We start from the raw sequence: 12,500 nt of genomic DNA, 5'->3' as shown, positions 1-12,500 counted from the left end.
GGAACCATGTATTAGCTATAGCCTATACCTATTTCCATATTTTTTTCTAAATTTACATTAAAAGATGGTTAAAATTCTGATTTTTTTTCTTCTTTAGCTTCATTTAAATCTCGCTGCAATGCAGTACATAGAAATTCGCTTCCCATGTGAATCTTACTCTGTATTAAATCGAAACTGTCCTCCAGGAGTATTCTAGATTTACTTCGATTCTTTGGAAATTTAAATTAAGGGGAAAGTTCTGCTTCCTTCGCTTGTATCGGTTATCAAGAAAATAGAATTAAAATCTGAAGAAAAGTAAAATCTAAAATTAATTAAGCAGCGTTTTCAATTTATCATTTAATTAAACAGCGTTTTCAATCTAACATTTAATCAAGCAGCGTTTTCAATCTAACATTTAATTAAGCAGCGTTTTCAATTTAACATTTAATCAAGCAGCGTTTTCAATCTAACATTTAATTAAGCAGCGTTTTCAATTTATCATTTAATCAAGCAGCGTTTTCAATTTAACATTAATTAAGCAGCGTTTTCAATTTAACATTAATTAAGCAGCGTTTTCAATTTAACATTAATTAAGCAGCGTTTTCAATTTATCATTTAATCAAGCAGCGTTTTCAATTTATCATTTAATCAAGCAGCGTTTTCAATTTAACATTAATTAAGCAGCGTTTTCAATTTAACATTAATTAAGCAGCGTTTTCAATTTATTATTTAATCAAGCAGCGTTTTCAATTTAACATTTAATCAAGCAGCGTTTTCAATCTAACATTTAATTAAGCAGCGTTTTCAATTTATCATTTAATCAAGCAGCGTTTTCAATTTAACATTAATTAAGCAGCGTTTTCAATGTAACATTTAATCAAGCAGCGTTTTCAATTTAACATTTAATCAAGCAGCGTTTTCAATCTAACATTTAATTAAGCAGCGTTTTCAATTTATCATTTAATCAAGCAGCGTTTTCAATTTAACATTAATTAAGCAGCGTTTTCAATTTAACATTAATTAAGCAGCGTTTTCAATTTAACATTAATTAAGCAGCGTTTTCAATTTATTTAATCAAGCAGCGTTTTCAATTTAACATTTAATCAAGCAGCGTTTTCAATCTAACATTTAATTAAGCAGCGTTTTCAATTTAACATTTAATTAAGCAGCGTTTTCAATTTAACATTAATTAAGCAGCGTTTTCAATTTAACATTAATTAAGCAGCGTTTTCAATTTATCATTTAATCAAGCAGCGTTTTCAATTTAACATTTAATCAAGCAGCGTTTTCAATCTAACATTTAATTAAGCAGCGTTTTCAATTTATTATTTAATTAAACAGCGTTTTCAATTTAACATTTAATCAAGCAGCGTTTTCAATCGAACATTTAATTAAGCAGCGTTTTCAGTTTAACATTTAATTAAGCATCGTTTTCAATGTAACATTTAATCAAGCAGCGTTTTCGCTTACGGGACACTTAGATAAATGTTTGTCCTTTGTAACTGAAATTTGGTGATCGAGCTTTTGGTTGAGCGCAGAGGAAAAGAGTTCAATGGAAAGCTCACCTTTTCTAGATGGGTCAAGCCATGGGCTTGCACAGGTGTCCTTTCGCCCGTCGAGGAGGGCTGCATCTCCGCCCTGAATGACTGAGGAGGCTGCTGCTGCTGTTGTGTCTGCTGTGGGTCCTCACTGTGCAGGACCTCCATAAGGTAAGCGATGTAGGACGTGGCCAACCTCAGGGTCTTGATCTTCGAGAGCTTGGTGTCGGCGGGCACATTGGGAATGCACTCCCTCAGCTCTGCGAAGGCGTTGTTGATACTCTGCGTCCTTCGGCGCTCCTTCTTGTTGGCGGACGTTTTTCGTCTTACAACGCGACCGTAGGCGTCTATGAGTTCGTCTCCATCCCAATAGTGAGGAGGGCATGATGGCAAAGTACTCCCGTCGGCGCAGGTAACCAGGCCAGCTGGGACAGGAGGCTGAGGCGCACACAACTCTGGTGTGCGATGATGGTAATGGTGGTGAGGAGCATGATGATGATGATGGTGATGGTGGTGATGCGGCGTCCACTGAGGCGGTGGTGGCGGCGGGTAGCAATAACCAGGGTAACCCGGCCATCCACCCTCACACCCTGATGACATTGTCCAGACTCACGACAGCAAACACACCCAACACCTGACTGTCGCAGGGGGCGGAGCGAGAGTCACCACGTCAGTTACAGGGAACGAGACCACGCCCCGTGACGTAATCAGAAAGGAGGGGCCACCAGCCCCACATCAAGGGATAGGTGGAGTTTCATCATGCAAGGTGGGAGGGACTTATAACACTGGGAGGAGCCAATCTGTGGTCCGTATTATGGAGGTCTTACGTAGATGAGTTCAAGATGTGAAAGCGAATTCTAGAAGTTTCAGATAAGAGGAATTCGGCTGAAGAGCAAACGCTGATCGAGGGACCTTTCATTAAATTAATAATTCCTTGAAATGATAAACACTTAATACAAGGCTTGTCAAAACCCTGCATACTTATTATATAGGTTAGAGTTCTCTTGCTTGAGGGTACACTCGGGCACACTGTTCTATCTCATATCTTATTTCTCTTCCTCTTGTTTTGTTAAAGTTTTTATAGTTTAAAAAGTGATATTTATTCTAATATTGTTGCTCTTCTTAAAATATTTTATTTTTCCTTGTACCCTTTCCTCACTGAGCTATTTTCCCTGTTAGAGCCCCTGGGCTTATAGTATCCTGCTTTTCCAGCTAGGGTTGTATCTTAGCAAATAATAATAATAATAATAATAATAATAATAATAATAATAATAATAATAATAATAATAATAATGCGGCCTGATACCATTTATAACATATTACACAATATTCCTTCAGGAAGTAACGCAATTGTTTTTGTCATATCTACACGAAATTGAACAGAATAACAAAAGTCCCACATCTTCTCTTATTGTTAGGTTACACATTTCATGAATATGATTATTCAAAGAAATATATAACAATATATAACGGTCAGGGCACCATCCACCCGTTGAGATACCACCGCTAGAGTGTTATTGGATCCTTTGACTGGCCAGACAGTTCTAAATTGGATCCGTCTCTCTAGTTACGGCTCATTTTTCCTTGCCTAAATATACACTGAATAGTCTGGCCTATTCTATACACATTCTCCTGTGTTCTCATACACCTAGCAATACTGAGATTACCAAAACAATTCTCTCTCAAAGGGTTAACTGCTGCACTGTAAATAGTTTACTGGCTACTTTCCTCTTGGTAAGGGTAGAAGAGACTCTTCAGCTATAGTAAGCAGCTGTTCTAAGAGAAGGACACTCCAAAATCAAACCATTGTTCTCTAGTCTTGGGTAGTACCATAACCTCGGCTGTGCTGTGGTCTTCTGCTGTCTTGGGGTAGAGTTCTCTTGCAAGAGGGTACACTCGGGCACACTATTCTATCATATTTCTCTTCCTATTGTTATTTTGAAGTTTTTATAGTTTATTTATAAATAATTTATTTTGATGTTATTATTCTTGAACATCTCTTGTAGTTTATTTCCTTATTTCCTTTTCTCACTGGGCTATTTTCCCTGCTGGAACCCTTTGGCTTCTAGCAATCTGCTTTTCCAAATAGTGAAGTAACTTAGCAAGCAATAATAATAAGAATAAGAATAAGAATAATAAAACAATTTTTCCTCATTCATAGTATATAAAGGAGAAAAGTAGGCCTACGAGATTTCCTGATAATAAATCATCAATTGACAAGAAACCAAAAGTAGGATAGAACTGAAAGTGAGCAAAATCTCCCTGCCTGGATGCTGTTTGTGCATCTTAGTAGCGTGTGATTTTAGCCCCGAGATTAGATCAGCGTGTCGAAGCAACATTTGTAAATTGCCCCGCGGTCCTTAGAGTCCATTCTGGAGCACGAACAAGCAACGAGGGGACTAATTTGCGTCATAATAAGAAGTGAAGGGCTTGAACGTTCCGTCGGTGTGGTCCTTTGATGGCTCCGAGAGCAGAGTCAGGGACAACACACCACAGGCTGACTTGAGGAACGACGCGGGACCAAAGATTTGCATGTTCTGCCATAATTGCATCGTTCGGTATCAGATTTACTGCATTCATAGTTTTGTCTAATGCTCACAGATTTGTCAGGAATTACTGTCTTAACATGCGCCAATAATTTTGCAATTTACCAGAGCATGATATATATATATATATATATATATATATATATATATATATATATATATATATATATATATATATATATATATATATACACGTGTATATATATATATATATATATATATATATATATATATATATATATATATATATATATATATATATATATATGTCTATATATACATATATACATATATATGTATATATATTATATATTATATATACACATATATACATATATATACATATATATGTCTATATATACATATATATACATATATATGTATATATATTATATATTTTATATATATATATATATACATATATATCCATATATATATATATATATATATATATATATATATATATATATATATATATATATATATATATATATATATATATATATATATATACAGTATATGAAACTGAAGATCTAGGCTATTAGTCCCGTTACCAACATACATTTGTATTTTAATTGGCCATAATGAACCACTAACTTCTATGTTTGTGAGTGAGAATAACCAAAATGACCGACTGCTTTAGTATCAAATTAAAAGATTAGAAAAGGAAAGTATTTGATATTTAACTTGAGTTGCAAGAATTGAGATGAGATGTAAATCAAGAAGAATATGCTTGGCATGAGAAACAGAGAAAATGCGACTTCATGCAAATAGAATGGTCAATGAACAGACGATGTTTAAAGAGAAGACACCTCTCTCTCTCTCTCTCTCTCTCTCTCTCTCTCTCTCTCTCTCTCTCTCTCTCTCTCTCTCTCTCTCTCTCTCTCTCTGCCGAGGTAGATTAATAGTGCCAAAAAATATACCAGGAAGACTAAGGAAGGCGCACAGGACATTAATCCACTACGCACCAGCATCGATAATGCAGCGACTATTTAATGCGCTGCCAGCTCATCTAAGAAACATATCAGGAGTGAGCGTAGATGTGTTTAAGAATAAGCTCGATAAATACCTAAGATGCATCCCAGACCATCCAAGACTGGAAGATGCAAAATACACCGGAAAATGCATTAGCAACTCTCTGGTGGATATGCGAGGTGCCTCACACTGAGGGACCTGGGGGAACCCAAACATGAAATAAAGCAATAAGGTAAGACCATAAAATGTAATGCAGATCTGAAAAAAGGTAAGAATGAAAGGGAACAGCGTAGCCTATATTTAAGATAGAAGAATTGAAATACCTCAGGAATCGTTTAAATGACCGTGAAATAATTGCAGTGTGCTTGTGATAATTAAATTGAATTCTTCATTAGTGGCTGTAAGATATATCTTATTATGAATCGTATCTTTGACGAAACAGTTGATCGATAAATCTGTTTAGGAATTAAGTAGTTGAGATGCTTTTAAGGAAAAATTTTCGAGGACGTTCAGTATAGAAGATAATATGCAGTGTAAACTATGCAGTTCAATATATCCATTGTAAAAAAAAAGGTGCATGTTTAAAATATGAAGGCTAAAAGAAGCAGTTTGAAATATGCAACTTAAAAGATGCAGTATAAAATATGCAGTGTAATAGATAGGCTACAGTTTAAAAGATGCACTATAAAATATGGAGTGTAAAAGATGCAGTTCAAATGACACAGTGTAAACGATGCATTGTTAAATAACAGTGCATTGCGAAAGAGCCAGTTTAAAAGATGTACTATAAAAGATGTTGCTTGAATATATGCAGTGTAAAAGAAGCAGTTTAAAATATGCAGTGTAAAAGATACAGTTTAAAAGACACAGTGTAAAAGATGTAGTTTAAAATATGCAATTTAAAAGATATAGTATAAAATATGCAGTGTGATAGATGCACTTTAAAATTGCAGTTTAATATATGCAGTGTCAAAGATGCCGTTTAAAAACTGTATTTTGAAAGATGCAGTCTAAGATATGCAGTGTAGAAGATGCAATGTAAAAGAGCCGGTTAGAAAAATGCAGTTAAAAAGAACCAGTTTAAAACATGCAGGTAAAAGATGCAATGTAAAAGTTGAAGTATAGAATATACAGGATAAGAAATACAGTGTAAAAGAGCCCGTTTACCATATGGCTATTCTACTATAGTCCTTTTTTTTAGCGAGTCATATTTGCACCGACTCGCAACGGTGCCCTTTTAGCTCGGAAAAGTTTCCTGGTCGCTGATTGGTTAGAATTATCTTGTCCAACCAATCAGCGATCAGGAAACTTTTCCGATCTAAAAGGGCACCGCTGCGAGTCGGTGCAAATATGACTCGCTAAAAGAAATGGACTATAGTTAATATTAAATCTCGATGGGAAGAGAGATTCAAGATTAACTACCCAAATGCCTGAACTAGACAATCTTAACTCTGTCATTAATGTAAATTAGGAATAGTAATGGACCAAGGGTGAATCCTTGAGATACTCTACTGGTAACAGCTGCCCACTCTGAGGCCTCTGCATTAATTATAACTCTGTTTTCTGTCTGTCAGCTAATCTTCAATCCATTAAGCTGGCTCATCAATGAAGCCTAGTGCTCTAGTTTTAGCTATCAATTTTTATGAGGGACTTTGTCAAAAGCCTTTGAAAGTTTAGGGATATGATATCTATTGCCCAGCTTTTGTCATAAATGTGGAAGAATTCAAACAGATTTGTCACATAGGATCTCTTTTGTGCAAAACCATGTTGGCTGTCTATTAGAAGATTGGTTTTCTCTAAATTTTCTACTATTGAATATACTATAATTGACTGAAAAATTTTGCAAGGCTTTGAATTTAAATAACCAGGTCAGCAATAACATATGGTTTTTTTTTTTTTTTTTTTTTTTTTTTTTTTTTTTTTTTTTTTTTTTTTTTTTTTTTTTTTTTTTTATGGGGGCGCCCATTTTTCAAGATTAGAACATTACCTATGCGTGCGTGCGCAGATTGCCCAGACCTTGTTTCCGGGCGGGGGCTCTTAGACGGTCAATCAGCCCCCAAAACATTACCTATACTCAATTTCTTTTACCGAGGCGCGTTTGCACTGACTCGCAGCGGTGCCCTTTTAACTCAGAAAAGTTTTCTGCTATCTGATTGGTTAGAATTATCTTGTCCAACCAATGAGCGATCAGGAAACTTTTCCGAGCTAAAAGGGCACGTCTGCGAGTAAGAATTGACTATAGTTTCCACCTGTGAGGTGCATTTCTTCCATTGGCTGTCTTTCTGAACGTTTGTAAAGGTGTGGTGTTATCTCTTCTTTTAGTTCTATAATCTCTCTAGGATGAACATCATCTGGATCTGGTGCCATAGACTTACTGAGTCCCTTTATTTTCTTCCATTGTAAAGGTCATTATGTATAGTGGTTGTGACCCTATTTTGATAGCTGGTTCGGGGAGGGTCGTTGATTCTACCATAGTAAATACGGTTGTGAAATATGCATTTTTTAGTTCGGTTTTTCCCAAGTCATTTGTTATAAGATCACCCTCCGAGTCTCTTAATGGTGTAATGTTGTTTTAATTGCTTTTCTACTTTTACATATGTAAAAAATTCATTCGTGTTTTCTTTATGAGCTGAAGCCTCTCTTTCCTTATCATTGATTTTGGCATTTCTAATTAGTTTATTTGCATTTCTACTTAACTTGTGTTCTGAAAATTCAAGAAGTAAGGGGTGTGGACCCATTGATTTGTGTTTCTTGTCTCTGCTGCTTATTGCATTGGCTATTTCTCTGTTGAACCATTTGGGTCATGGAGTTCCATTTGGTAAAATTTTTGTCTATGTGACACATATTTAGCTCTTTTTTTTTATTTGTATTTTTCTAGAAAGGAGGCCATTCTATATCTAGGTACCCTGTTTCATCATATTCTGAATTTTGGTATATTCCTTCAGTTTTATCCACCTACTTTATGTGTAGTCTAGTTTCTATATGATTTTATTTTATTTTAGATGAGGTGTATTTACCTGAAGCCTAATTATAGGCACCGTCGTTCAATTAGTTCATTATGTATGTTACATAAGATTTTTCATAACTCTAACCATCCTTTACATTCAGATCTCCCTAGACAATTCTATTCTGTTCGTAATACTAGGCAGGCAGTTAATTCCAATAGCCAGGCCTTCTCCATTATGAGACTCAATACTACACAGTATTCTAGAAGTTTTATTCCAGCTGTTACAAGTTGCGGAATGATCTTCCTAATCGGTAGTTGAATCAGTAGAACTTCAAAAGTTCAAAGTTGGAGCAAATGTTTTTATGTTGACCAGGCTGACATGAGTCTTTTTATAGTTTATATATGACATATCTGTTTTTGACGCTACTAATAGTTTTTATAGGACATATCTGTTTTGATGTTGTCACTGTTTTTAGAATGATTTATTGTTATTTTATTCTCATCATTTCCTTATTTCCTTTCCTCACTGGGCTATTTTTCCCTATTGGAACCCTTGGGCTTATAGAATCTTGCTTTTCCAACTAGGGTTATAGCTTGGCTAGTAATAATAATAATAATATTCTATGGTCACTTTTGCTAATATGTTCGCATACTGACTGAGACATTGGAAACTAAATTTTCTTCTATTGTTGTTTCCCCTTGTTTGTTCGACCCAATGATGGAGGAATTCATTGTTGACAAATTCTAGTATCCTGTGTCCTAGTTTACTGCTGCATTGAAGTCCCCTATCAGGACGGCTAGACTGTCATTCACTTCTTGTCCCAATTTTCTATACAACTCTTCGTCCTGTTCTTGTGATCGATGTTGTGGTCTGTTTATTACTAGCATGGAAATATTTTTTCCAGTGGTATTAATTTTGCACCTGTCCCTTCATATTCGGTTTCTAATTTCATTCCTATGGGGTTTAGGTGATTTCAAACAAAGAGCATTACCAATCCGCTTTATTTATATGGTAATGAGATCCATCTTGAAAAGCTTGAAACCTGGGACTTCATTTTTTTTTTTTTTTTTTTTTTTTAAATTCATGTCTCGGTAATACCTATGACATCTAGTTCCTCACTAGCTATCATTGCCATGAAGTCTCCATTTTATTTCGAACTGACTGAACATTAAATTACGCCACTCTGAGGGAGTGTTATATCTTTTATCTCTGCCTCTGGGGCTTTGCTAGGTTCCCTGATTTACTGGTGTTTTAGTTTTGATTTTATCTGATTTATATATATTTTGTACCAAATTTCCTCTATTCATTGTTGGAGGATTTCTAAGGGTCGAATTTGCCCTTTGACAGAGAGAGAGAGAGAGAGGAGAGAGAGAGAGAGAGAGAGAGAGAGAGAGAGGAGAGAGAGAGAGAGAGAGAGAGAGGAGAGAGAGGTAAGAGTAACAGTATTTTCTGGCATTTGGTCAAATGTTGATACTTGTTGATTTGTCCTTATTCACTCGTTCTTTTCAATTGCATAATACTACACTTGTATCTTGCTGTCGTGTTTTTTTATTTTCTACTTTTCAATGTGGTCACTCGAAAGTTTTGATATATCCATATGACTATATTCTGTGTATGAACAATGATATCGATGATAATAAAAGTACATCCGACATAACTGGATTTAAAGTTTGAGAAAATAAAAAATATAAAGGCGTGATTAAAATGAAAAAAAAAAAAAAGTCCTGTTGTTTTTAGAAGTTTGGTGGCCATTACATAGTGTAGGATGGTAGGTAGGTCGATATGAATAAGAAATAAGAAGACGCGTCTTTTAGAAGCCTTCTGGGGAAGGAGGATAGGATCATCGGCAGATAATTAATCAGTTTGGAATGGAACAGGTGGGAAGGACTCTTATAGCCACAGAAGGCGAAGTGCATGAACCTTACATAGGAGGCGAGATTGTGAAAGTTTTCAATGTCAGTTGTTATACTGTGATATTCATTAAGGAAAAGAGTTTAAGCCATACATAAGAATTATTATTTCATATATTTTTTTTATATATTGTCATTGTCTCTATTAATTTTTTTTTTTTTTTTTTTTTTTTTGCTAACCTACTAATCAATATGAGATATTAGTTGTTTATCAAATGTAATCGGTCGAGTTGTGACTATACTATTAAGTATGAGTTCAAGTCTAATAAGGAATGAGATGCGTTCTTCTTCCTGTCTGTTAGTTATATATAGTTGTTCTCTAGAAAAGATTCATTGAAGAAAATGGGGACTGACATCTCTATGGTGTTGAATTTCTATAACTGCGAACTAGATTTTTCCACTTCTAAGATATGCTCATGAACAATACGTTGATTTCGTGACAACCTCTGTGCCTCCAGGGTCTGGAGAAGAATTTTTTTGCTCCTATAGTTTTTCTTTTTCTTTTTCTGTCTTTCCCTCTTCCTCTTTTTTTTTTTTTTTTTTTTTTTTTTTTTTTTTTTTTTTTTTTTTTTTTTTTTTTTTTTTTTTTTTGATACTACCTAGAAATAAATTACTTGACAGAAATATGGGATTTTTCTGAAAGAACAAAGAGCAAGAATTTAATAGAAATTTCAAATTTCGAGCGATTGGTTCACTTACAGATTCAAAAATGAAATCACCCAATTTGGTAATATTTAAGACTTTCTACTCTTTCCTGTCTGTGATTGTTAGAAAATCGTCAAATGTATCAGCTTAACTCAAGCATCCATATACTGCAAATTAGTTGTCAGAAAGAAATAACATTTATCAAATGTGTAATTTGAATGTCTCTTTTTCGATGGTCACTCAGAATTAATAAATGAGACGGTCCATGTTTATCTCAAATGCAGGTAGAAACCAAGAAACCCTTTAAATTGTGATACACATCAGTTCAGAGCTCTCTCTCTCTCTCTCTCTCTCTCTCTCTCTCTCTCTCTCTCTCTCTCTCTCTCTCTCTCTCTCTCTCTCTCTCTCCTCTTTCTCCCGTGAAGCAGAGATAGGTTTGCAATGTACATATTACTTCGTATTAATAAGATAGAACTAAAGAATAATAATTAATTGCATGACTGTGTATAAATACAGAGAGAGAGAGAGAAGAGAGAGAGAGAGAGAGAGAGAGAGAGGAGAGAGAGAGAGAGCGAGCGGAGAGAGAGAGAGGAGAATGATAATGTTTCGTGATCTTAAAATAATCGCATTTATAGACTTGAAGTCCTCGTTTTTGGACGAGGAGAGCTCACGTTTATCTCAAATTCAGGTAGAAACCAAGAAACACCTTGAATTGTGATACACATCAGTTCAGGGCTCTCTCTCTCTCTCTCTCTCTCTCTCTCTCTCTCTCTCTCTCTCTCTCTCTCTCTCGCGAAGCAGAGATAGGTATGAATTTCCGTCTGGCCGCCACCACGAAGCGTGCGCAATCCTAGTTCTATCTGTCAATGGGTTTCAGTTTCCCTATGAAGGAAGTGAGCGCCAGAATTATTCACCAAACAAAAGCAAACAGGTCTTTCCTTTAAAAGGTCATCTAGACGAATAAAGGGAACTCTGAGGCATCGAGGGGCGCGAACTCTGCCATTATGATTCATTAGAGTAAAAACAGACATGGGGAAGTTACTCCAGTTATTCCCTAGGACCCGGATGTGAAGTTGACAAAGTGAGCTGTGAACCGCAGCCTCGTCCTACCAGCCATCATTACGCTTGAAAAAATTTTCCATGTGGGGTATGGACTCGTGCATGTTGTTATCATAGATTCTTATTTGTGGATTTTCTAGAGTTTCAATTTACAAAGCAATCATTTAAAGGTTCAAATGTTTATTGTCATATTAATTTCTAACAAGATATTTTATAGGTGGGTTTCAAGCACATCAAGGAGAAAGAGCTCTTCCAGGATAAAAAGAAATAAATTCCTTAAGGCAAATAGTAAACTCTACTGTAAAAGCACTGGAAAAAAAAAATAATATTGACAGTACGCATTAATCCAACACTTGCATTATGTATGATTATGATTGCCTTGTAAAGCAGATTTCTCAACAAGAAATGTATGTTTGCAATGTACATATTACTTCGTATTAATAGGATAGAACTAAAGAATAATAATTAATTGCTTGACTGTGTATATATACAGAGAGAGAGAGAGAGAGAGAAGAGAGAGAGAGAGAGAGAGAGAGAGAGAGAGAGAGAGAGAGAGAGAGAGAGAGAGAGAGAGAGAGAGATGATAATGTTTCGTGATCTCAAAGTAATCCCATTTATAGACTTAAAGTCCTCGTTTTTGGACGAGGAGAGCTCACGTAGGACGACTAATACAGACATCACTCAAATGGAATGCAAACATTCCCTAAGTTATCATCAATACGGAAGCGACAAATCACATATGTTTATTTTATTCAGGAGAAACTATTTCCCCAGCGGTCTCTCGATGAGGAGTTTTGTCCTAACTTCAATCGTGTGTGCAACGATAAAAGTATATATATATATATATAAATATATATATATATATATATATATATATATATATATATATATATATATATA

General features: G+C 35.1%; 1 protein-coding gene across 1 annotated transcript in view; it reads right to left on the bottom strand.

Annotated features, from left to right (window-relative positions):
- Positions 1 to 2,145, bottom strand: part of LOC137629052 (heart- and neural crest derivatives-expressed protein 1-like) — a 17,254-nt gene extending 15,109 nt beyond the window's left edge. The window contains exon 1 of the mRNA XM_068360318.1: positions 1,545 to 2,145. Within this exon, the coding sequence (XP_068216419.1) occupies positions 1,545 to 2,117 (573 nt within the window). The 5' untranslated portion in view covers positions 2,118 to 2,145. The remainder of the gene's footprint in view (positions 1 to 1,544) is intronic.
- Between the last annotated feature and the right edge of the window lie 10,355 nt (positions 2,146 to 12,500).

This window comes from Palaemon carinicauda, chromosome 37 (assembly GCF_036898095.1).
Source record: "Palaemon carinicauda isolate YSFRI2023 chromosome 37, ASM3689809v2, whole genome shotgun sequence".
Classification (NCBI taxonomy): domain Eukaryota; kingdom Metazoa; phylum Arthropoda; class Malacostraca; order Decapoda; family Palaemonidae; genus Palaemon; species Palaemon carinicauda.
The sequence above is the reverse complement of the archived record's forward strand: the minus strand, read 5'-3'. Positions and strand labels throughout refer to the sequence as shown.